This window comes from Bombus terrestris, chromosome 6 (genome assembly GCF_910591885.1).
Source record: "Bombus terrestris chromosome 6, iyBomTerr1.2, whole genome shotgun sequence".
Taxonomy (NCBI): domain Eukaryota; kingdom Metazoa; phylum Arthropoda; class Insecta; order Hymenoptera; family Apidae; genus Bombus; species Bombus terrestris.
Genome location: NC_063274.1, coordinates 4,047,158 through 4,069,061, shown reverse-complemented (window position 1 = coordinate 4,069,061; position 21,904 = coordinate 4,047,158). Strand labels below are relative to the sequence as shown.

General features: G+C 34.1%; 1 protein-coding gene across 4 annotated transcripts; it reads left to right on the top strand.

Annotated features, from left to right (window-relative positions):
* Positions 1-5,333: 5,333 nt before the first annotated feature.
* On the top strand, positions 5,334-21,472 carry LOC100647498 (maltase A2). 4 transcript variants are annotated; one of them, XM_048406874.1, is made up of 8 exons: positions 5,334-5,699; positions 8,033-8,136; positions 9,827-10,037; positions 13,258-13,394; positions 17,229-17,422; positions 18,056-19,073; positions 19,567-19,812; positions 20,137-20,218. In XM_048406874.1, the coding sequence occupies exons 2-8, from the start codon at positions 8,035-8,037 to the stop codon at positions 20,149-20,151; spliced, it is 1,923 nt and encodes a 640-aa protein (XP_048262831.1). In that variant the 5' UTR covers positions 5,334-5,699; positions 8,033-8,034; the 3' UTR covers positions 20,152-20,218. The 4 variants fall into 4 exon arrangements, with proteins under 4 accessions (XP_048262831.1, XP_048262830.1, XP_012164619.1 ...); XM_048406873.1 differs by having other exon boundaries at positions 5,335-5,699; positions 17,241-17,422; positions 19,567-19,835; positions 20,137-21,472; XM_012309229.3 differs by having other exon boundaries at positions 5,336-5,699; positions 19,567-19,835; positions 20,137-21,472.
* Positions 21,473-21,904: the final 432 nt, after the last annotated feature.

Sequence of the window (21,904 nt, the reverse complement as noted above, 5' to 3'; positions counted from 1 at the left end):
CATCTCTATTTTTACCTTGCGTCATCCCCTATGTTGGACGTTATACGTAGAGCATTACAAACGTCGCACGTAGATACGCAAGATGTCGTTTTAATTTAAATCAACTTCGTACGAGTACTAGCTATTATTGAGTTTTCTGGCACGATATGATCATTTAGGAAAGGATAACACGATACTTGTATCAGAGTGCAATATTAAGGACGTACGATGTTTCTTCTTGTTTAGTAAAATATTATATAGTTACTCTGGATGAAATACAAATTTGCAATCGAGGTGAAAATTTATCATGGAACTTGTGTATGACGCTGTAACAAATTATAGGTAGGACATTATACAAAGAAATTCATTAATATTCGAAGCATGTTCCAAGTGGTATTCCGCAAGATTGGAACTTGCGATAGAAACCACACTTCGTTCATTTTCTTCATCCAACTTGACGAAACTTTTGCCAACGAAGTTTCTTCTGCTGATTTCCCTGGATCCTATTGTGATACGTTCCTCTTTATCTGAATAGACTATTCAAATTGTTATAGTTTTATTTAGTAATTTGACTGTTAATGGTTCCGTGTCATGTTCAATAATTCTTGAAGTAGAAATGCTTTGTTGTTTGAATGGCCGATGGAAAAATTTGTTTCATTTGATTGAAAATATCGAAAACTTTTAAACGCCATCGCGACAAAATTCAGGAATGATTGAAATCATTTGTTTAAAGGCATATAGGTACTGAAAACATATCTGCAACGATTGGATCTAAATGTCCATACACACAAATATCTGTACATGAACTTCGCAGTACGCGTTTTATCCGATAACATTGATAACGGAAATGTCGAATTGACAACACTGATTTGATAATAATTTTTAAGGAAGCAAAGCAGGTTTAAGAAAATATCCATCGAAAAGGCAATTACAAGAATTCTAATATAGAGATCTGATTAAAAGTTATTGTAAAAATTATTATATGTATGTTTGACAGCCTAAGAGAAATACAAAAAAATGACTAAACCAAATATAACGTATACCTGTTTTATAACTGGTGCTAGAAAAAACTAAAAAACATTGAAGTAACGGATCCGGAAGGATTTTGCGAGGTTTAAAGATTCGCCACAATACGCATTAACATATTCATACGCTAAATCCAATTCCACTTGCTTCAAAAAATAAACCATCGAGAGTAACTCTGGCCTTCCTGGACCACGTCCAACCATCTAACACACACAAATCCTCTCTGACCTATACAGAACTGCTAACACAATTCCAAATACATACCGTGGCACCAGGAAACATCTAAAGTCGCTAGAATCTATTTCATCCTAATTGAAACATCTCATGTATACACCGAATCCTTATAAGTAATCTTAGATACGTCCAAATTCTACGTACATAGCAATCATCGATGATCTGATATTCGGATAACAACGGTTAACAACTGATATTTGTATAACATTTGATACAATGAGATTAACAACGTCAAATTATGGAAATGAATACGCTGTTATTATGTTCCTGTGTTATTTCGTAGCGAATGAATCTAATCTTCCACGTCACACTATGTATTATGATTTCAAACGTCTTCTTACGAATCCTGAGCATCTAGAATTCTACATTTTGTAGCTTCTTATATCGCTTACCGTTAAAATCCAGCTTCTCGATCCAAAAGTAGTTAGAAGAGATAGGATAGCTCCTATAAGTCACTGATACCGTATTTTGTTCCTTACGTATTTCGAAGCCTTCGATATTGAGTTTAACAACCTTAAGGTTTCTCGGCATCGCGTGTATCTGGATTTTCTCGGCTGCACACTGTACATTCCATAAGGATGGCGTTTAAGATATTTCTGTAAGTTAATTAAATTCAGTTTCCCGGTATCTTTTTGAAAGTTCGAAATGTACTAAATTGCATTAACTTTGTGCAGGTCCTAGAAATTCATAGATCGCTAGCTATTTGAATGACACGATAACATTAACCTGTGTTTCGGGACTAAATTTTGCGTAGAAACATTTCTGAACACATCAAAAACCTTTAATGTTTGGAAATATTTATAGAAAAATTTCAAACGCTCGTATCAAACACTTACTGATTTTTACATTATTCTTCTACATCGTACTCCCATAATTTACCAATATAATTTACCAATTCGCCAAATTTGTTTTTTAAAGAAATAACAACCTATTGTTCCTTTACGCAACATCTAACGGTTAATTAATACTATTTCTATATATAACTACGACTGATACTGAGAAATATATGTAATACGTTGTTAACGTCTTAACTTACAATGTATGAACTAATCTACTTGGATAAGCTACTAAGGAACGCAAAATGTGCTAGTGGTTGCAAGCGTATTGATTAACCGAGCAGCTAGTTTCGTTAATGTAGACACGAAGAGAACGCCAATACCAAAATTCTATGTTACACATTACCCATTAATTGTACATCTATTACATTCCGTTACTATATTCCAAGATATCTGTGTGAGTGAGAGAACCAGTCACTAACTATGACGTCTATCCGTCATTGATCGACACTGGATTACCCGCTACAGAATGAAAGCAATTTAATGCTTGTACATATAAAAATATCTTTGACCTTTCGATGAGTAAAATTTATTAAAACGAGTCTATATACCGAGTAGCTTTCTGAATAAAAATATGCGTATGAAAAATGACTTGTTTTTTTTGCAATTTATGTAGAAAATAGTTTAGTAATGTAATCAGCCTGAATTAATATTTTCATGAAATTATGGGAAATTAATAAAATAACGTTTAAATGATATTGTAAATAAGATTGAAATAATATTTCTGTAATATTATGGAAAAATTTAAATAGATGAATTGATACACTATCTTTCGTAATCTCTTTCGTCATATCGTTAATATCGATACGATATCTCTTATAATTTTTTGATACGAATGTCTATGTACATTGTTGAGAAATTACTTTCTCACCAATATTCGAATATTAACACTCAACAACATAAAAGATAATTGCTTAAATTATATGGAATATATTAAAATGGAACATAGGTTTATTATGTTTGACTAGTTAATTCGGTAAATGCATCACTGCACATACGTCATGATTTCGGGAGGAAACTTCATGTACGTTAATTATACATAACTGTCTCTAAGCTCATCCTAGGGTAAATACAGTACAAATACGTGGGTAACTGGGAATGTAGGTATGCAGCACATTCTATACGTACATATATGTATGTACCACGATACAAGGGTACGAAGTAACGAGATAACTTTGTAACAATAACGGAAAGTATGTATGTGCGTAGAGTAACGCAAAACGAACAAGCTACACGTTGCAGAAGTGTATTCAGAAAATCACCTTTGTTCGACAAAATATGAAATTACATATTTCTCAGTCACTGCAATTCGTATTAAATGCAACATAAACTAGAGTAACAACATTATATCTGCGTAAAGATTAGCAAATTTTAATCGATCTGATCGATTAAAAGATAAGATCGTCAATTATATTACAATAAGACGTAATATCAATAAAATTGATAAATAATCGTTTTGTTGCGAGTTGCAAAAGGTTATAACCTCTGATATCAATTTTGATGTGATTACATGAGTAACCTATCGAATACTCTTATGTACAGATGAACAGTAAAAACAGATTAAGAGGGCGAAATACACGAAGTACTCCTCCTCTCCTAGTACTCTCCATTACCAAAATTTGTCCTCATCGTGTTTAGCGTCGATATTCGTAAAAATATATTTATAAAAAATTATTACTATTGTTCAAACGTACACTTCGTGTATCTCAATGAATGTATCTTCTATTAACAATAAATTGACAATAAAATGCATTTAGCAAAAACACGTTGACATTAAAATCTCTATAAATAAACATAATAAGAATGTCTTTCTTCGTGTGTTTTATAAAATGAGAAAGAAAAACAAATTTTCAATCATTAAAAAGTGTATTGAAAATTTACTACAAATTCTAATTAAATTATCGACATATTGTCGATAATGTAGTTTCCATAGCTTTTAACCTCACCATTGACTAAGCACAGGATATTAGGACGTCACATTAAATGAGATTACACGTTTCATATTCTGAAATACCGACGTCGAAAAAACCAGAATGCTCCTCTCGCCCTCTACAATTTATAACGTCGCGTCGATTGTAATTAGTAAGTTCGAACGCGCTCGGTATATTCAAACAAAGCTTTAGTTAGTGCTTGATTAAATATACTTCTGGTTACTGAATTTATTTATCTGAACGTGAACTACTATTGCATGAACAAGAACTCGTAAGCAGTAAGGACATAAGGGTAATTATTTACAAAGCAGACAACTTCACCGGTTTCAATAACCTTAAAATATATTGTCAAGGTCAATATCCTGAACAACCTTTTTTACATGTTACCGTCGCTCGACTGTACTCTCTGAAATATTCGCAAATATTTTTATTACGACGACAGTATAAGTTTGGTAATCGAACAATCGCTTTTTTCAATATCATGATTAAAGTGCTCTTAATTTCGAATAACGATAATATAACATAAAGCTTAACATACAAATTGACCAAGACTAACTGAACTTTTGTTTGAATTAATAAATCACGTTCAAACAAACTAATTACAACCGTCGCGCCGCGATGTTATAAATAGAACACTCAGATCATTTCCGTGGTCGGTATTTCAGAACGTGAAACACGATATCTTATACCGATAGTACTCTCATTTAATATCGCGTCTATTTTGTACTTAATCAATGGTTATGGTCACAGACAAGAACCAATCGATACTGTCATGTGCGATATTATCCTCATCCAAATACTATCGGTAAACAGTAAGAAAATAAAATAAACAACGTGCATGAATGTTAACATGTTTAAAGGGGCCACAGAAGAAATTTAGAAAAATTAATAATGTTAAAATTATTCGTAATTTTAATATCATATTATTAACAATTTATAGAGTTATCTCACTATTTAAACAATTTGTTCTTACAAACATTACTATTACATTTATCATATACAAAATGCATCACATTTATGAATTGCAAACAGCTTTACAATACTAAGAAGCTTTACAATAGCTTCTTTCCTATTCTTTAATTCTCTGGATCGATAATAATTTTCCGTATTTCTTATACATAATTCTTTATCTATAAAGTTTATGAAATTCAAATAAATGTTCGAGTTCCAAGCTAATTTTTTAAACAATCTTACTACACCGTCGATTGTTGTTAAAACGATATAACATCGAGGTTATTGAGCTTCTAACCATCACAGTTGATACGATGAATTGCATGTATGTCATCGACAAGAGCGCAGACTCGAGGAGGGCGCGAACGTCTCGGTCAGAAAAGTGAGAGACCACGGGACTAAACGGAACGAAACGGTGTTGCTAAATATACTACGCGGAGGCACGCGATTCTCTTTACGGCTGGGGACTGCAGGATGGTCATCAACATCCGAAGCCACAGACATTATCTTCGGTAGTGATTTTGTTGTCCTTGTTTCGTTGGTAGGTTTCTCGGTAGTGGAAAATCGCACACGTAGACAAAGTGAGTCGTGGCGTATCAAACGTATTGAGATACCGACCGGTCTCGAAAGAAATCTCTTGTTAGTTTTGTGATTCCTCGGGGGTGAAGATTTCTCGAGGACGGTTCTATATGTGTTTAGGTGTTCTGCCGATGCCGTCTTGTGGTAACCGGCTGTATTACAGGTAAATTAGATAAATTTGAATTTTTTGGATAATTCGTAATTTTTATCGATACAGTAGGTGACTTAGAATTACTCGTTATATTAATAATGATGTTCCAAATGATCTCGTTATTGAATGTATAGTGATGGTGATGGTGATAGAAGGTGTGATTGCGCAAGTAGTTGCTTTTTTCCTATGAGAAGTGATAATTTTATGTAATTATTAGACTGCGGCTGTTTATGCATTTATAGAAAGTTTAAACGTATAAAAATATACAGAATGCTCGTAATATGCAAAAATCTATAACTATAATAAGATATATAAGTGTATATAATGAAATAAAAATATAATATTTGAAGAAAGTGAAACAAATTTCTTTTTGAACGTCTGTTTCTTGAAACAAACTTCCATTACTTTAATTATTGGTATCCATGAAGATACGATAAGTTTACATATACACGCACAGTTTAACAATAGTTGATAAACGCAATAACGTTTCGCGTTTTCGACTGTTGCATTGTTTGTACAAGATCGTAATAGCAACTGCAATACTAAATTATCTTCGATTTATTTGTAACTGGTATTACGTGTTCATAGAAGATGAACATAAAAGTCTCGCACGTGTATAAATGTTTATTTTGTAATTAGTTCGTTACAAACTAAATTAGCACAGAATCAACGTCACTGTTGTCTTTTATTCTTAGAACTACGTTAACAAACAGGGAAAGCATAAACGTTCAAATTAACATATCGTTTAAAGTTACTACGTGACCAATTGTATCACCGAATTTCACCAGATCAAATCCGATAGATTTTTTCCCTATTTCACAATTAGTTCACTGTTATTTAGCTCTATTCACTAACAGTGTTTGCATGTGTGCAATAACTCCAATAATTAGACATATTCTTTTTTCTCAAATCGATAAGAATTTATAAATACATTTTCATAACTTTTAATTTTTAAATACGTTTGTCTCATTATCTTCAGAAATTACTCGATTGCGCTTAATCTATATTACACGTAAAATATCGTACTTTTTATATGTAACAACTAGATCAGGTGATGTTTATGCAAATTTATATTTTTTACGAACTAAATAAAAAACGCAAAATCCAAATAGAGATTCGTTTCATTCTCAAATATTATCATTAAACTGCGAATTTTTATGCATATTCATTTGTTTACTAAGACAATCGTACCAGAGATTTATTTCGCCTACTAAATATTATAACTATTACACTAAATTATTATTTTATACATTTTTATATATTACGTGCATTACGTGCATTTTTAACTCTAGAAATTTTTTCATTCATAAATACTCGTAATCTAACGGTAATAAACGTTTCGGTAATCCCTTTTGTCGTAGTAAAGTCAAGGTCAGTTTGAGTTTGTTGAAATCGCTATTTTTTTCATCGCATTGTAAGGACTATATCAAGGCGAACTCTGATAAAATACTATTTTCACGTCTTCCAATTTTTCATAAACGCGTCACGATCCGCGTATCGATCTATTATGACGATAATTACAACGTAATTTCGACATTTCTTATATCTTTTTATATTACGTTCATTTAAGAGCATTTTTAGAAATGTAAAGTTTATAATAAACGCATAATGTCCAGTAATGACCATACTGTAATTTTTGTACGATAAACTAACTTGGTTTGAACTGAACAAACGCTATGATATGACGTAAGAACAGGCTTGAAAGAGCGTGACAACGAAACAATGACGAATCCTAAGAATCGTTTGGACAGCCCTTCTCAACGATCCCGTTTAATGGATTAGGGGAAGAAATCGTAGCTCGGTGAACGCGTGCTTCATAGAATTTTTCGATCAATAGTCGACGCACTTTGCCAGTCGGCGCGCCGCGTGCTTCGTAAATACGACGACCGAGGATTGCGTTTCGTTCGAGCGTATTATGTGTCATATACTTACCAGTGTGCAGCTCGCACTTACACTCGCGAATACGTCCACGTAAAGATCGTATTTCATCGTAGAACGCGCAGCTGTAATTTCGTTCGTTAATCTGCGTTGGGCAGCAACTCAAGCGAACAAAAATGCCACTTGGCATTTTTTTTTTATTCCCAACGTGCTTATGTAACGGTTTTAATTCGACCATAGAGAGTACACTTTAAACGGGGTAGAATTAAGACGGGAATAAAATCGTGATGTATGAAATTGCGAGCGAAAAGAAAAGGAAAGAGGAATAAGAAATAAGACAGAAATAAAACCGAAGCGTTTCGATGTTTTATCGAAAGAACGATTTGGTATATGTATATTCGCCTGCTGTTCGGCGTCGAAGATAGTTTGAGAATATAAAACAAATTAGATTTTTCTACATTCGACAGACATGAATATCCAGAAGCCTGAGGGTCTTTTGTCGGTGGTTTTACCAATTGAACTTGCGTCATCACCGAGTTCGCGGCAGCTCATTATAAGTCAGGACCAACAGGTGTGTTCGACACAAATAACGTAGCTTTATTCTTTCGTTCTTCTGTTTCTTTGTGTTTTCTCACACTACATGTATATATATTTAGCTACGTTTAATAGCATGTGGTTTCCAAGACTCTTTTAACTCGCTAGATTAACATCTAAGACATAAGGTCTAGCTATTAAAGCAGACACTCTGCAATTACGAGTAATTTATACTTAACGCTTCAGTTAATCTCGATAAGATAAGTTCACGTGCTTTGTTTTAAAAATGTGTACGATATTAATATCGTAGTGTGATGATTTTTTATTTTAATCTTTGTTTTGTAGATGATAGGTATATGCTTAGATACCGACATTGATTTCAGATAAGCGATAGGAGTAACAAGCGAGTAGTACATATTGAGTTTCAACGTAGAATATACAATAGTTGTTTTAAATTACACTAAAAGTCATATATTATATACGCAATATTTACAAGTGGTTATATGCGAAATATTTTTCGTTTAATTAACAAATTCTTTATTTGTCTTAAAATTCGAGCAACACGTTTCCCGCAAGTATTTGCTTCCAACAAGCTTAACTTTTTCATGAACAACATTAACTGTGTGTGCACATAAGACTAAAAAATAATAAAGTGCGATTGGACAAGGGATAAATCCTGAAAATACGATTGCAGTAGTATTTGTTGAATATACCTGATGATAATACTAGAGAATATAATAGAAACAGTGACTGATCTGATGAGTAATACGCTATATTCGTTTGTGTAATCCATAAGATGATTCTTATTGATAGATACCATCTTCCTTCAGTTGTGGCGTATCAGACCTACGATAATATTATTACGAGCTTACCGCTTGTTCGTGCAGATGATTCCAGAAATCATGTATGTTGGCCCAGCCTAATTTAGGAAGTACAGCGTATACGATTTATGAAGAATAAATTTGAACACCATACTGAAGAGAGATCATAACAAGATATTACATTCTACGGCAATTGAAATTCTATTTAATTGAAATTAAAATTAATCTTGAAAGTTAAATTTAAAATTAAAAAAAAGTAATGTAGAGAAGAGTAACTTAAGAAGCGAGTAATATTTAGCGATAGAACTTATCTGGGAAATTTGGTAAATATAATAGAATTTGTGGCATTCTTCAACGATGGAGGAGAGAAAGAGGGAGAGGGAGAGAGGGAGAGAGAGAGAGAGAGAAAGGAAGCTACTTTTTTCTAATCAATTAAATAATCAATTAAATTTACTAATACGATAACGTAATAATAGAAATATTATTAATAGCATTCGTAATTACAATACGATGAAATTCATATACATGTATATAATTACTATAATAATAGAAAAAATATTATAATAGAATCATCGATCCATCCATTTCACTGTACAACAATAACATGCATTTAAAAATTATAAAATTACTCGTAGGCAAATCTATTTAATGTCGTGTCTAAAAATCGTACTTAAACATACATACGCATGATTCGATTCGTACATATACTTTTATCGCTCATCTGGCTCATTGTTTTGTCTTTTGAAATGCAGCAAATCTATCTTGCTATTTTGTTTGGAAGAAAGACGGCCGTTTCGCTGTTTTATCTTTCAAACGATATTATTTAAATGGTAAAAATAATCTATGAGGAAATCTGTTGGAAAGAAAAATGACATAACACATATCGAACGCTTGTGATTTTACTAGGAAGAAGAGGCGTCGGATTGTCCGCTTTTAACTCCTAGCCCACCGGCCACTCAACCGAACAATGCCTTGGAAATCAACACCATTTTCGCTTCCTCGGAAGGAAAACCCGTGGAATCGATTCCTCCACCGACGCTTGAAAATATTAACAAGGAGGATGGGCTTAACGAGTTCATGAATATAGTGAACAGCTCGAGTAGAGCACTGAACGATGGTAGGTTTCTGTTGGTGATTGGCATATTTTCGGTATAATCGTACAATTAACAATATTAATCACATGTGTTTCGTGTTTTACTATGACATTATCTGTATCGAGTTGTAATCTCTCGTATCTTAAGACTAGAATCAATTCGGGAATTTTTTACCGTTTTGATTGTTCCCGTTTTGTGATAGACGATTTGTTAACGTTAAACACGGTCTAATTCAGTTAGATAATAATAATTCATTTTTATGATTCAATAATTCATTTTTATTGCTTTTTTAATTAACGAAGCGTTTCTTTTATCGAAGTATTGAATGTACTATGAATGTGTTATGAATGTATTATAAATATACTATGGATGTAATTATATAAAAAATGAATAATTAGTCGCTTCGCATATTTTCGAAAGATGAAATAATTGATGTATCTAATTTTGTATTACGAAGAGCTTTAAATGGTCATAATGGAAGTTTATCTTAATATAGCGTATAAGCGAAATTTTTTTTCCTTTTAAAATAAAGCAAGATCTATACATAATCTTAACGTCATAATCTATTAAAAGATACACTTATGGCTTTTTGTACGCGTAATATTTGAACAAATATATGAAAAACCATCGACTAACAAAGTCCAAGGACCAACATAGTTGATGAGAGAGAAGAAAGAAAGATCGGTCGTAATTCATTCGAAGTTCCAGTGTCTATGGTAAATTAACGCTAAATGAAAAGAATAAAATTACAAAATTGTTATTTAAGCAATTTTATCTCCTCTCGTATTCGAACAGGATTATTTCTATAAAAAAAACAATTAACATGCAACGTTGTGTATTATACTTAAATCGCATGACTACGATCATCGAAATAATACTGTCTTAAGCATTTTACGATTAATTTAGGCACACTAAACGTCCAACACTCGAATCGATCAAAAATAATATATCACGATCGAAATTAATAAAATTGAAAGAATCTCTCCACTTCGATAAATTAAAAATTTAGCTTTCAGTATTTGAAGTAGTATCGGAATAAAATGCTCGTGTCAGAGAGGAATAAAAATAGACTGATAAAACCAACGCATTCTGTCTTTCCGAACTCAATATTCAAAAAATCGTTAGAAAGCACGTGGGTGGTAGATATTTTGGTTATGAAGTTCAGGCCTAGAATTTCTAATTTCGAACAGACTTCGTACAAGAATTACGTTCACCTCGTTTTCCAAAGTTTGAACGCTAATTTGTCGATCTGATGCATTTGATTTATTTCTCTCAACAACCGCTGAATAATATTACCGAACTGAAAAATCTAAACAGCTTTCCGTGTCACTTTGATTTGTATACCCATTTCTTATGTCTGTGCATTTTTCATTCTAGTGGTTGTTTCAAGTCAATCTTTACAGCATTGTACAGACAATTTATCGATTTTTCAAGCCCGTTTAGTTTGCTTATGATAGTTAGTGTAATAAAATCGTTTATACCATTTAATAACTTTGGACAGAGTATCCGGTTTAATCAAAGACTTGCTGCCTTCTTTGAACGTTTTTATGGTTTCAGAAATATTGTCGGAGATTAGATATAGCAATTTCTACGAAATAAATGCGCATTACACGTATATCGTCTACGTTCAATTCGTCGAATTATCTTTTAGGAACAAATATTTATTCCTCGCTGTTGTTTAAAAATAGATGATCTTCGCGGAAATGTTCCCCGTCAATTAGGGTCGATGATGATGTTTCCGTCTTTTTAATTTCTACACGGTAATACTATTATTATGTAAAGATCAAGTTACGTGGAGGAAATTATAATTCTCGCCTCTCGTTGCTTTTTTCGCTATAAATACTCTAATCAATCATTTACAACGTGATATCGTTCAATCACTCGGCAGCAGAAAAATCCAATGAAAAATATTAGGAATTTTAAGCAAACATATGTTTTGTTCTTTGGCTTCTTAATATATTCGTACCTTTTGTTCTTGCGAGTAAAACCATACGATTATTTTTAACAAAATTAAAGTTCACTTTTATTCAGATAGAGTCACGATTTACAGCTATACACATAGGTACTTATTTATCCTAATAATTTTTCAATATTATATTACTTCATTTTTATTATTTTCACCTCACTGTAATTATCACCTGTGTAATAATATATTTAACTACACGCTATTCGTCGGCAGTTGTTTCTTCGAAGAACAAATTTCGTTTTCGATTCTCGTAAAAACCACTAGAAGCAAAAATCACGGATCCTATGCTACACGACCATGGAGAAAGGCAACATGTTTTAAATGGTGAATTTGTGGCAAATCGATATACCTTTTACAATTTCAGCCGCCGACACTTCAAAACCAGCGATTCTCGATATTTTATACTTCACGTACTTTCCGCATATTTGTACAAGAATGGCATATATAGATAGAACAATGGTAATAAAATAAAACATCAAACAGTACTCGTACGTATATACACATTAAATTACGCGCGTTTAAATGACACACATTCGTAAATAGAAAAATAATATAAACATTTAAGAAATCTTATAAAGTTATAAAAAATTTAATAAACAGCTAATACAACGATTGCAACGTACTTTGAAAACATTTTCCGCGTGTCTCTGGTTGAAAACCGGTCTTAAACGATACTACTTGACAATATATATATATATATCGATTTCTTTGTATCAATTACGTTTCGTCTAAATGTCACTAATTTTTTCTAACGCAATACGATATTACACCTTGGCCACGTCTTTGCGCTATCAGGACGCACATCGTTCACGACTAGTCAAACGTAGAAAATACTCGTTTCACGCTTTTCCGCGGTTACTGTCTAGTGAAATTGAACGAAATCATTGCCGGCTCTCCCCTATCGAGCAACGCGAAACGCGTAAGTACTTAGATGCTTGTCACTCTCGAGGATCTTATATAATGGCCCCGTTGATATACACGGCACTTAAGCCGACGATAAAATGTCTTTAACGGGATCCGGTTTCAATTGAAGCGATAAATTAATCGTAACGAAGTCTGGCCGTAACAATAGCCGAGGATCGACGCGTGCTTTGACGTCGATTCTGTCTGGTCGACGAACAGCGATCGTCGATGATTGGATCATCTCAGACAATTACGAAATTCAAAGCCGCGAAGCTTTTCAATTTCGATACGCGATCCAGATCGGGCGCGCGCGATCGGTCGACAGAAGACAACTTTTCCTTTTTTTTTTTTTGAAGATCGTGAATTAATTGCAGAACCAAGTTCGCGGGATCCGATGGTGGAATCGACGACCAGCGGAAGCAGCAGCGACACAAACGAACCCGTTTGTGCACAGCTATTGACGCAATTGAACACAGCCTATCAACATCTTGCACCCGATGCTCAAGCATTGGTAAGCAGCGTTTTATGGAAATTTACTTACTCGTGAAATTTTTTCGCAGCGTCCATGAAAGACAGTGTACCGCGAGATGAACTTGACAGAACAGATATAGCGTGTTCGTGAAAAAGCGTAGGCGTTGTTATTCTTGTCCAATTGTGTAGAGTCTAGACGTTACGTGTCTGTAACACCTAAAATGGATATTTACATACGGTGTATATGTGGCTTTCAGTGAATTAGAAATTATTTATTTAAGAAATTATATTATTATCGTAATATTGTTATTTGCTTAAAGAATCGTATTATCGATATTGTTGTTTACATTTACGAAGATGTATTAATAGTATTGTTTAAGTTTAAGAATAGATGTTGGAACATGATTTCAGGTTTGATTTTGTCAAATTTGATACTGTATACGAGCGTTAGTACTTATTTCGCTATATTTGTTCTATCAGCGATACCACTGTTGACATATTTATACGTACAATAATTATCTACGATATTTTCTTTTTCTTTCTAACTCTCTGTTAGTTCGGCGAATACCTTTCTCTCGTATCAGTACGTGCTTTAATAATTCTCAATTTAAGGAAAGCTGTTTCATAACAGCGTATATTCGCGTGTTATATGATATTTATATTTTCGAATTTCCATTGACGGGAAGCAAGTTCGTTACGTGAAAGGATCTATTGAAGTATCTCGCGTATCGCTCGGTACACGGAAAGATGAACGTGATGAAATGCAACGTCGAGCCAGCAGAGAGTTAATTATATTACCGCAATGCATATACGTTGCGGCTGACTGTGTACTCTTACGCTTTTTGCATATTTATGGATTGCACAGTGTAATAAACCGTTTTGTTTCTTTACATCCTCGCTGTGAATAATTTGGATAGCGTAGGTGCGTTATCTAATAAAAGTCCTCGATAAAAATCGTGCGAAATCATCGTTACTGGCTTATTGTCATTTGTAAGGTCCACGTAATAACGTCTAACAGGAGAATTGCGTACGATTGTTCGTCATTTGGTAACTTTTATGACTTTGTTTATTCGCTTTTGTGCGATGCACGCTTTGTTTTGGCCACGGCCGATCACCTGTTCTATCTTTGTTCTAATTATGCCAAGTTCAATTTCATCTGCGCGTCTCGTACTTTTATTTTATTTTTGCTACACGTCACTGTATTTGTCTTCGCCGCATCGGCTCGTCATTAAACACTCTTTCATTCATCGATCGCAACTTCTGCTCCATTCACCATACAAATATTATTGGATCAATAATTTTTAATCGTCGTATCGTATATCAATATCGTAGATCATGAGATTATAGGATTATCAGCGAGTTGTTATACATATGAATTGGTAAAGAAATTTGAAGATATCTTAATATCGTATGTTATAATAAAAAGATTCTAATAGCTGTCACATTTATCCCTGAAAATCCAATTTATTATATATATATATATATGTGTGTGTGTGTGAAGATTTATAAGAGTCTTTAAATATTTATTCCTTGAGCAACTGTCTTGCGAATGACAAATACGAAAGTTTGTTTTTTATGAAATATATGTGCAGTTCTTGTATTTTTTCTTTAAACGAGACACATAAAGAATGTATAAGAACATCGCAGAATATTACATAGAAAATTTTTCTTTCTCGTTTCTTAGACGATTTTCATGGATTTTGATTGGCCTTGTGCATCTTAAAGCTTCCTAAGCTAATCAACTGCGCCTTTTAAAATAATCGCCCGCCTCTTGTCATATGCACACATAAACACATTTTTTGTTTAATTAACTGAGTTACCATAAGGGTTACTTTAAAAACTTAAGAATTCTAAATGCTCCACTATCGTTATAAAGATTATTTTTCTAATTAAACATTTCTAGTCGCGCCACTATTTTATTTGTCAAAAGTTTAATCTTCATAATACAACGAAATACCCAGTCCAGAAGAAGATTATTGAAAGACAAGATACGAATGAATAAATAAAGGAGAAACTGTGATACACGTAGAAAGGTGTAAATCTTGAACGGTAGGATTATGATTATGCATACCATAAGCGACAGAGTCTATAGTTGGTGAAACCGATACCGTAAGCCCTTTAATGAACTTTTAAGCGATGTGAAAATCGACACTCTTCTTTACTGAATGGTCGATATCGAGCGTCTCGCGCAAAAGGGAAATTGACCTATTTAGATTCTTTTCATTCAAGCTCACCCTTCTATGTGTATATTCTTTCAACGTTTCGTTTAATCGAATATTTATACGGCGTTTATAACAATAGTGTACCTGGTTTATTGACTTATTCTTTTTATAGGATCCTCTATGGTTCTTATGAAATTGTTATAGAAGCATTTATGACGTTGCAAGAATTTATAGGCAAGCAGAAAAGCTACCGTGAAAATGAAAAATAACGCACTCTCCAGGTGTTGCATAAAGCATTTAGATTATGTAATTTCTCAGAAAATATCGTATATTTAACCACTGTCGCTGGTCGCTTGATCCGCGTTTATTTATCAGAGTATCGCAAATATTAAAAAATATTGTCTTTAAAAAAGAACTTTGTCAGGATTTCATACATGACGGATTTGTTATAATTTCGTATCAATTAAAATTCTATTCGTCGGATAATTTCATATTTTCTCTTTGAATATTGACGTGCAAGTTTTGTATTCGGCATACTTTGGTCAATTTGGCACATAAAAACACTAGTTTGCCAAACGTTGTTAACGCAATATGTTTGTCGCAATATGTCCATTTGCGTTCGATAAATCTTAAAGAAAAAGAAAGTGTATATCGTACGAAAAACACGTACGATATCTGTAACGACGTATGTTGACGCGTAATAATTCAGCCCGATGCTAGCAAGATTCTAAGATTCTATCGATTAGTGTCGTATATGTAATTGCTCGAGACATTGTTGACACATTAATTGTCCCATTTCCGACTGAAAACCAATTCATCAAGACGTTGCATTAGCTCTGGCACGTCTGATATATTCAAAGACTCGCTATTATAGAAACAAACTATTTAAAGAACCTATGATATACTCCTTGGAGTAATCGAAAATTTAGGATCCTTGACATTGTCATATGATGTTAGATAAGTTTGGCATACGCAACGTCTTCGCGTTATGAATACTAGGAACCGCAGAAGATTCACACATACGGAACAGCGTTTGCAATAAATAAATTGCACGCTTTTAGCGACGTAAAAGCTTTTTACGAAAAATTCAAGATCATAATCGATTTCAATGGAATTACGATACATAAGCTATATCAACGTTACGTTTTAATCAGCGATATAAAAGATCCTTAGATCCTTTTAGAAAGTTGTACGCAATATTTACGAAACACCAATAAAATCTGTATTTTCCTATTTTTCTGTACAACTTTTTAAGCGATTTCTACTCAGAAACAGCTCGATCAAGGTACAAATATCGCAAAGTAATAATTAAAAGCTACGTGTTTTATTTTTATACGTACATGTTCGCCAATGTTATCGTTCCAAACAAATATACGTGTCACTTCCCTCAGGGTCAATAGTAGTTTTGAAATTTATGCTCCGGTGAATGGCAAATCTAAAACAAAGAGACTGTCGATAGGAATATACAAAACATTTCAGAATGACCCAGATCGTTGCCCTGGCACGATGCTAGTTGCATTTCGATATCGATGTACAATCACGCTAATGGCGATATTACAGCCAACCAAAACAGAACTGGTATCGCTCTGTTGGTCAATTTGGTCGTTTGGCCGTGGTGGAGGGAATCGTGGCGACTACCTGTGTCTATCCCATGTCACTAATCGCTTGCCTGCTTTCTAACACCCTTAAGAACCTAGACTGTAACTGTTTAGTTTTACAATCAGGAGAATGGAGGAAAACCACCATTGGTCGGGATACAGCTGATGGTACCGAAGCCGTCGAAGGATTATCGCTTCATGAAATGGAACTGGCCACTCATAAGGAAAACTTGCTTCTGGTCTCTGATGTCGGTGCTGGCTGCATGCGTAGCGCTCGTCATTGGTGTAATCGTCACAATGCCGAAGAAGTACGTATGTATACATATATATATACATACATATACGAAGAACAGGAGACCGTTTCTCTTAATTAGCGAAATACCGCGACTATTTTTTTTCTCGAATTTTTTAGGACTGAACTGTTGTAATTTATTAAAGGAAGTAAGTTAATGTTAGAATTCGTGGTGCTCTTTTTTTTAATTTAATTCCTTTTAATATTCATTCTTCTCTTAATTCTTATCTATAAATTTCTAATTAGTTCCGTAGCTTTGCGGTTCGTGGCCATCGTGGATATTGAAGTAGCTTTTTATTCGTGCAAACGTTTGTTTAAAGCTTCTGTCGAATTCATAGGTGTACATTTTTTTTAAATGGCTGGAAATTCTATGAAGTTTTGTAGACGATTAAAGATATGATTAATACTATAACTATAGTAAAAGCGTATTTCGATTGTCAGTAACTGAGGACACAAAATATCTTTTATCCAGACTAAGAAATATGTATACATATGTATGTATGTATGTAGCATGCATTTTCTACTTGTCCACTTCTGCATGAATATAGGTCTCGATATTCGATTATTTCATTTATTCGCGAACATATTGCCTTACTAAAAAGTGAGATAATCATAGTAGTCTGTAAAAAGTCGTTTTATATTTCCACAGGTGCGACCCTCCAGTTCAGTGGTGGCAAGGTAGCGTCTTCTACGAAATATTCCCCGCATCGTTCCAAGATTCCTCGAAAGTAGGTGACGGTATCGGAGATCTTCGAGGCATAACGATGCGTTTGGATTATTTAAAGAAATTAGGCGTACGTGGGATCCGCCTAAATTCGATCTTCCCAGCAGCACACTATCCTGAATATTACACAAACATCGAGAACCTGACAGACCTCAATAAAGAATTAGGAACGTTGGATGATTTCGCCGTGCTCGTGCACGAGACTCATCGTCGGAACATGAGCCTCGTTCTAGATCTGCCGCTGTATCCCTTTGTAAAGTCTTTGTATAACGTAACTGTGCCCTCTGAGAAGCCGAATAAAACAGACAAAGCCGTACGTGAGAGAAGAGACGTTACCGAAACGACGATTCTGCGGGAGGTAACACCGACGACACCTTCCATGTCGCTGCAAGCGATTCGCGAAGCACTGTCCTCGGTGCCACCTTCTCTGGATACCCCGCAGCGTGATCCTCTCACGGCGAAACACGTGAACAACGTGTTAGAGAACGGCAACGTGACAGGGGCTATAAAAATTTGGTTGCAAAGGGGAGTCGATGGGTTTTACTTGAAAGGACTGGAACATTACGTGGACGAAGGTTCCTTTGCCAGCAGCTTGAAACACTGGAAGTCCATCGTAGGCTCTGAGAGAATACTTATTTGTCACGTGGACGCTTTGAACGCTGCCAAATTGGTTGCAGCGAAAAACTCTATTTTAATGAATATGGATCTTGTGGATGTTACGTTGCGCGTGGCGAATGGCACGAAAGAGATCAAGCGCCAAGTAGAGCATATTACAAAAGGTGTGTTGTTTAAAAAACCGGGTTATCCTTGGATACACTGGTCCATAGGTGGCGTGGACTTGAAACGAATAGCTTCTACCATTAACGTGAAGAATGCTACCCATGCTATGACTTTGTTAGGGATGATGCTTCCGGGAACGTCCAGTATATTCTATGGTGACGAGGTATAAATTTAGATATAATATGAGTGTTGTATCTGTAATATGTACCGATAAGATGTTTTAAGAAGTCTGAGAACTTGGACAAGCGTATATTATTTCTTAAAAATAACAAAATATATAAAAAAACTATAAGGGATAAGTCTCATTCGCGTTGCTTATGGAACAGTTCTACAAATATGTTGTCGCGTACTTGTACTTTCAGCGACGATTAGACATGAACTTTTTTCACACTCTTGATAATTGAAAAGATATTTTTTGTCGTAATATCAAAATATCGAAAATATTAAAATTTCACTTGTCTTAGCATTCGTATCTTTTGCATCATTTGGCAGGTTCTTTCTGTTCTTAGCTATTAAGACTTTCTTTGTTTTTTAATCACAAAATGACATTAAAATCAATCGTATCTTTTTCTCTGTGATCTTTGTACAATATGATAATGTTTGATAATCTTGGACGATTTTAAACGACGATTTTTACAAATCTGATTAATGTTTAGATAGGTATATTGGACTGTGAATGCAAAGATCATAAGGATCTTGCTCACGTGCACAACTTAGCTCCTATGTATTGGGAGGAAATCGGCGGTCCTGAGATTAAGTTTACATCCGGCGGTGTCACGGCTTGGCTTCCGGAGTCTAGGAAACCGTTGGAGACTAGCTTGACTGGAACCATCGCTAAAATGGCTTCTCTCAGATCGGAAACTACGCCAATCTATGTTAAAGCGGTGCTAAAGGAGAATCAGGTGCTGGCTAACTGTAATATTAGGTAAAATTAATTTTATAATCAAGGTTTTAATGTAATTTTTCAAATTTTATGTCTTATATCCGAGTCAGTTGAATATCGTTGAGTTCGTTTCTCTTGTGCCGTCTATATTATTTGTAGAAAATGATTTTCTACGTGATTTTTTTATAAAGTTGTTCAGGAAATTTCAACAAGCGGTGAAATTTACAATGTACTTTTTTAATTATAATTTTACTTAATTTTAATTATAATTCTACTTTTTAATTTACAATGTAATAATCGGTCGTAAACAAATTTTCTAATGTAAAATTCTTTCTCCTCACAGGTATGCAGAAGATGAAATGATCGTGGTAGAACGATGGTATCCACGACGAAACTCTTACGTGTTTTTAGCGAACCTAGGCAACCAAACGCAAACAAAGGATTTGTCCTTCCTTTATTACGGTGGTCATGTGGTAGTCGGGCCATCGTATAGATTAAACAAAGACGTATATTTCAAAGAACTTATCATACCTCCGGGAGAAGCTTTCGTTATAAAGCTTGATAAATGAAGATTTGTTACTGAATTAAAGATCAATGCAACGTTCATTTTATATGTACGATCAAGATTTTAGCGTCTTTGATTAATATGGTCAGCGTGAATTTGTGATATTTTATTTGAACGACATCGTTGACGTTGCGAACGTTGTACAACGAATGTTTAGATATGTTTAGAAAGTTCCTATTAATAAATAAATCGATTAGGAACCACAGTGTCCAACAAAGGAAGAACGATTTGGCGAAAAAATAAATGGGGTATATATGGCGTGGAAAGGAAGAAGGAAAAGAAAAGTTTGTACGGTTTCAACGATTACATATACATACACGGGTAAAATGTGCTTAGACACAAAATCAAAAGCTCACGATAAAAATCAAATCCTATATTGTTAACTTTAATCTGGTTGATGATAATGAAGAAGCACAACGAAACGATTGCGCATTTCACATTCCAAAAAAAGACAGATCATTTCACGTTTGCCTGTGTTCATTTTAATGATCAACGTCTAGGACGAGATTACTTCGCTGATTTGTATATCTTTTAATCATTTTGATAATAAAGCCAAAGATGCTTGCGGTTCGATTGATTATATTCTCAGTCATAAGGCGAATTCGATATTAAAGTCGATATACTTCGTATCTCACAGATTACAGGAAATTTATTCGTGTCACTGAGTACGATTTTAAATTTTTAGATCGATCTAAAATATAGCTAATATTTTTATATAACGAATTTTATCGCGTGTAAAGAATTGTTCGCAACGTGTAATTTTCACTTCTTTTATAATCATTTTGGTACTAATCGAGTGATATTTTATCGATGCGTAAATTTAAACGGTGCTGACGCAGGGACAGTCCTTTTTGTATTTTTATTCAACATTATGTGACACGTCATGTGTTCTCGTGACATGAATTTTATAAGTTACACGTGACTTTATGTAAACGTATAATTCGATCGAACATGAATATTCCGATACAAATTTCATAATAGTATGTATTATGAAGGAAATACAATATTTGTTATCTATAGTGTATCCTATGTATTCAAATTTTTACTTTAACAAAGTTCGATTTTGATGTGGATATTAATATTCGAAAATAAAACAGAAAATTTTATCTCATAATTTTTTAATTTTGTTAATTAATTTATTTTCCAATTGTAATAATAGTAAAATTAATAAAAAATGTACATTTGAAATGTTGAGCCACAGTCGAGTTGATTTGTATTGAGCGCCACTTGTACTGTATCTTTCTCGCTAGTACTCGCATTTGCTGCTTGTCCGTATATAAGGGACCTCTATAACGGTATTTAGCGAAGCGTTCCTTCGAGCTACACCGCGGAGCCACAGTCGGAGTTCTTAGTAACTTTTCATGCTCTGAGGAAAGTCCCTGGACCGTGGGCAGAAAGTGCCGTAGCGCTATCTGCTACTAGCCTCCTGTCGTCTTTCTCGGCTGTGGGGTAGGAAGCTTCGGCAGATCCTTTTTCGAGTTAGGACGGGAGTGTATTGGTCAAATAAAAGTAATGTGTTAGAGACGAAAGATTCTAGGTTAGAATT